Source organism: Colobus angolensis, unplaced genomic scaffold (genome assembly GCF_000951035.1).
Source record: "Colobus angolensis palliatus isolate OR3802 unplaced genomic scaffold, Cang.pa_1.0 Scaffold37, whole genome shotgun sequence".
NCBI classification, from domain to species: Eukaryota; Metazoa; Chordata; class Mammalia; order Primates; family Cercopithecidae; genus Colobus; species Colobus angolensis.
In genome coordinates, this window is record NW_012117043.1 from 5,613,600 (window position 1) to 5,618,111 (window position 4,512).

Consider the following 4,512-nt stretch of genomic DNA (forward strand, 5'->3'; position numbering starts at 1 on the left):
TATCATACCCTCCCCCGTTCCGTCTCTTATCAGTCTCACCCGATGTGGGGAGGACCATCTGCACCCCGCTCGCCTCTGTACTCCGGAAGGTGTGAAAATGTGTGAAGATGAGGGTGGGAGGCCACATGTGGGAGCCCTGGGCTGACATCCCGTGAGAAACCTGCTCTTCCTTCTGTCCCCCGACCCTGTCAGGCGGTTCAGCCCACCAGTCCAGCGCCATCACCATGGAAACCAACAGCCGACTTCCTATTGGTGGGTGGGAGGGGAGGAGGAGGAGGAGGGGAAGGCTGGTTCTCCCCGGCTCGCTCCCCCCAATTCTGAGGCTCAGCCCTCCTCGGAGCCCACCATCTCGAGGCTCCTGGACTGTAAGGGACCCCTGCAGTCCCCAGAGCTGAGGCCAGCAGGGGCTGAGACTATGAGGCAAGCAGCCCATCGACCCAGACCTCCTTAGGACCAGCCCAGTCACCCAGCAAGCGAGAGAGCAGCAACGGAGAGCAGAGCCGGAGATAAAGGACCACAGCGGACCACTGGGGATCACCCCCAGCAGCTCCTGAAGCCCCTGGCTGGGCTGAGGGGTTGCGACGGATGGCCAGACCCACAGACACTGACAGACACACGACGACAGCGATGCATGTAGCTGCACGACACTGACACACTCAGATACAACCAGTGACAGCACCACACACAGCCACAGCCCTGCAGTACAGACACCCACACGCACAGAAACAACTGGCAACTCTGAAATGGGCAGACAGTGACACACAGCACCACCCCCCTCAACACACAGAAGTGGGGGCACCCATCTTCCCAACACACGAGACAACATTGACCTGCACGGACAGACCTGGAGACACACACACGCACCCTCACCCAGGCGCAGCTGTCGGTGGCCTCTGCACATCCTCCCCACCCCCACGGGGACACCCTCGCTCCTCCACACGCTCGCGCACACACACAGCCACCAGCAAACATAGCTCACATACCCCTGGCTCCAGCTCCGGCAGCCCTGGCGCCTTCTGCAGCCTCCTTTGTAGGTGGGGAAGAGCTCAGCCAACCTTGGATGGAGTGTCGGTGAAGCAAGAGCTCAGAGGGGAGCAGGGCTGGCCTGGCATGACCCCCGCCAGTCCCCCCACCTGGCTGGGTGATGTCCCCCGGCCTGGGTTCTGGGGACCCTTGGCAGTACGATGGAGCAACTGACAACCCTCCCACGGCCTGGGGACCCTGCAGCCATGGAGCCATGGGCACTGCCCACCTGGCAGAGCTGGACTCCAGGTCGAGGGGGTGAACCTGGTGATGCAGCCCCAAGTGTCGCTGATACTCCTCCAGCAGCTCTGCAGCTTCGAGAACTGAGGGCTGAGGAGAGTTCCGAGCCCAAAGGAGCCGGGAGCTCTGGGCCCATCCGGGGCACTGACCCTGAAGAAGCAGAGGCTTGTCTGCCCAGCCTGGGCCAGCAAGCATCGAGCTCTGGACCCGCCTGCCAGAGGCCAGAGGATGAGGAAGTAGAGGCTTTCCCGAAGGTAAGGGATCTGTGGATGGCTGGGGTCTGCAACGTGGGGTCTCTCACCGTGTCCTCCAGCCTGGCCAGGAGGTGAGGCGAGGTACGCATCCCTACTGCCCACCTCTCCTCTCTTGGCCTGTCTGTGGGTCTGTCTCTGTGGCTATCTGTCCTCTCTTCATCGAGCAGGAATCTCAGGGGCTCCATTTCTTTCATCATTTGCCTGTCCTTCTGACCCTCTCTGCCTGTCTGTCTAGATCTGGCCCTGCTGCTGCCCCGTCCCTCTCTGTGCCTCCCCCTGAGAGTGTGTCTGTCTGTCTGTGTCTCTTCCTCCATGAGTCTGTCTGTCCTTGGGGGCTGGGGGATACAGGGTGAGTGTTGAGATGCACGGAGAATCAGTGCAGAGGAAGTAGAATGAAGGGAGGGGGCTTGGTGCTGGGCTGAGCGAGGGTTGGGGTGGGTGTGAGCAGGCTCCTGTAGAAGAGGGAAGGAACAGGACTTTGGGGGAGGGCAGGGGAGTCTGGAGGGATGAGAGTGGGAGCTCTAGCTGGCATGTCCCTGGAGGAGAAGATGGGCAGGAGTGGGACGAAAAAGGGAGGAACAGGAGGGTGCCAGGGTTGGGGGCGCCTATGTGGACAGGAAGAACTGGACAGTTCCTTCTCCTAGGCCTCCTCTGCTCCTCTCTGAAGACCTGGGATGTGGGGGGAAACCGTTTCCATGTCTCCTTGGACCATGGATGGGGGCTGCTTCCACATGGAAGGTTCTGGCTGGGTGACGTGGGTTTCTGAGGTGCTGTCCTTGGTCCTTTCCCATGCCAGGCCAAGCTGAATATGGGCTTTGGGGACAGGCCCAATCTGGAGCTGCTGAGGGCCCTGGGGGAGCTGCGGCAGCGCTGTGCCATCCTTAAGGAGGAAAACCAGATGCTGGTGAGGCTTGGAGACTGGGGTCCTGCATTCTGGTTGGAGCCAGGCCCTCTGCCTCAGTGTCCTCCTCACCCCATGAACATCTCTCCAAGTGGGGGCTCCGTGGAGGTGACAAAATGCTGAGACCCAGAGAGGGTGAACCCCTGCCTAAAGTTGCCAAGGACCCCACTGTGAGCCTAGGGCTCTAACCCAAGACCTGGGTCATTAAGACTGGGTCTGTGGGGTGCTCCCTACATGCCCCAATTCTGCCTGACCCCTTGTCAGAGGAAGAGCAGCTTCCCTGAGACGGAAGAGAAGGTGCGGAGGCTGAAGAGGAAGAACGCCGAGCTGGCGGTCATTGCCAAGCGCCTGGAGGAGAGGGCCCGAAAGCTGCAGGAAACGAACCTGAGGGTGGTGAGGACAGGAGGCTGCTGGGCGGAGGCTGGGCGACCAAGGAAGAGGGGAGCCAGGGCTGGGCCTGAGGGCTGTCTGAAGCTTGGGAGTCACAGACTCAGCACCCAGGAAAGCAAGAATCTAAGGGATAAGGTGCAGGAAGGGCAGAGGCTGGCCAGGCGAGGAGGCCAAAGGTTTCTGGAGCTGTAGTGGGGAGGTTCCTGAGCAGGCAGGGAGCAGGGTTCTGGATTACCATGTGCTGGTGCTGGCGGCAGCTCCTGCTGAGCTCATCTCAGGGTATAGAGCTGGAGTGGGGGCAGGGATGAGACCCGTCACAGTGGCAGCCCCAAATTAGCAGCATCCTTTGATCCTAAACTCTAGATGTAGAGTTAATCCTTTCCCACTGCTGGGATGGGGTAGAGTGAGGCTGCTGGCTTTCTGAGACCCCAGTCAAGGTGGAAGCAGGTGGCCATCCCCCAGGTTTTCATGCTAACTCCTCCTTTGGGAGGAAGGAGATGAAGAGTGGGAGAAGTGCCCCAGCCCTCAGGTGACCATTGGCCTTACCCCTCCTCTGGCTAGGTGAGTGCCCCCTTGCCCCGGCCGGGGGCCAGCTTGGAGTTGTGTCGGAAGGCCCTAGCCCGCCAGCGAGCCCGGGACCTCAGTGAGACAGCCAGTGCCCTGCTGGCCAAGGACAAGCAGATTGCTGCCTTGCAGCGGGAGTGCAGGGAGCTGCAGGCCAGGCTCACCCTGGTGGGCAAGGTGCGAGGAGGCCCTGGTCACCTCTTCCAGCTCAGCCCTGCACAGGGCTATCTGCTTGTTGTGGGATGCGGACAAGATGTTAATGGGATGCAAATGAAACGGGACGGTGGAGGTTTCTGGGAGTAGGTTCCCCTGGCAACGGCCCAGGTGGGAGAGGGGAGAAGGGGATGGAGCCATGACTCTCAGACCTGGGCATTTCTGTGCTCCAGGCTTGAGGCTGTGTGCCGGTGGGTCTGGCTGTATGCATCCACACATCCCCTGTAAATGTTCACAAGGCATTTAGCACAGTGCTGGGCACATTGAGAGCACCCAAGAAATAAGTTACTCAGAATGTCCGCACAGGGGCTCGCGGGAGCATGTGGCCACACATGCATGCACATGTAACCAGGCATGTACGCTTGTGAGGGTGTGCACACTCCCGCGCGTTGCAGTCCCTCCAGCAAGGCCAAGGGCTCTCCAGGAGATGGCATGGGGCGGGCAAGGGTTAGGCCTGACTCCCCTCCCTGTCCCTGTCCCCCAGCCTCAGGAGGGTCCCCAGTGGCTCCACGTGCGGGACTTCGATCGGTTGCTGCGCGAGTCCCAGCGGGAGGTGCTGCGGCTGCAGAGGCAGATCGCGCTGCGCAATCAGCGGGAGACGCCCCCGCGCCCGCCGTCCCGGCCCCCGGGCCCTGCTCTCCCGGCCAGAGCAGAGGCGCCGGCTCCCGGGGCCCCGGGAGAGGTGAGCGCCGGCGCAAGGGCAGGTGTGTGGGTGCGTGCAGATGGCGGCGGGGAGCGACCACCGTGATCTCCCCTGCACCGTGCTCAGAACCCCAAGGACCCAGTGGTGGTGTGCGCACTCCCAGGGGCTGGGGAGCTTTCCCGTCTTGGTCAGGGTCCACCTCCAAGCCTCCCGCGCTCGTACCTGCGCCGTGCCCTCCCCTGGGGGCTCCAGGGTTCCGCCCTCCATGGGCCTGCGCCCAGCGG

The 4,512-nt window shown here is 62.0% G+C and overlaps 1 protein-coding gene across 3 annotated transcripts in view; it reads left to right on the top strand.

The window, feature by feature from the left end:
* Positions 1-317: 317 nt before the first annotated feature.
* BZRAP1 (benzodiazepine receptor (peripheral) associated protein 1) overlaps positions 318-4,512 on the top strand; it is a 27,840-nt gene continuing 23,645 nt past the window's right edge. For 2 of the 3 annotated variants that reach the window (XM_011953698.1, XM_011953699.1), the window contains exons 1-5: positions 318-1,517; positions 2,314-2,421; positions 2,683-2,811; positions 3,370-3,549; positions 4,076-4,267. In XM_011953698.1, coding sequence (XP_011809088.1) covers positions 1,185-1,517; positions 2,314-2,421; positions 2,683-2,811; positions 3,370-3,549; positions 4,076-4,267 — 942 coding nt within the window. In that variant the 5' untranslated portion in view covers positions 318-1,184. The remainder of the gene's footprint in view (positions 1,518-2,313; positions 2,422-2,682; positions 2,812-3,369; positions 3,550-4,075; positions 4,268-4,512) is intronic. The other variant, XM_011953700.1, reaches the window with a different exon arrangement.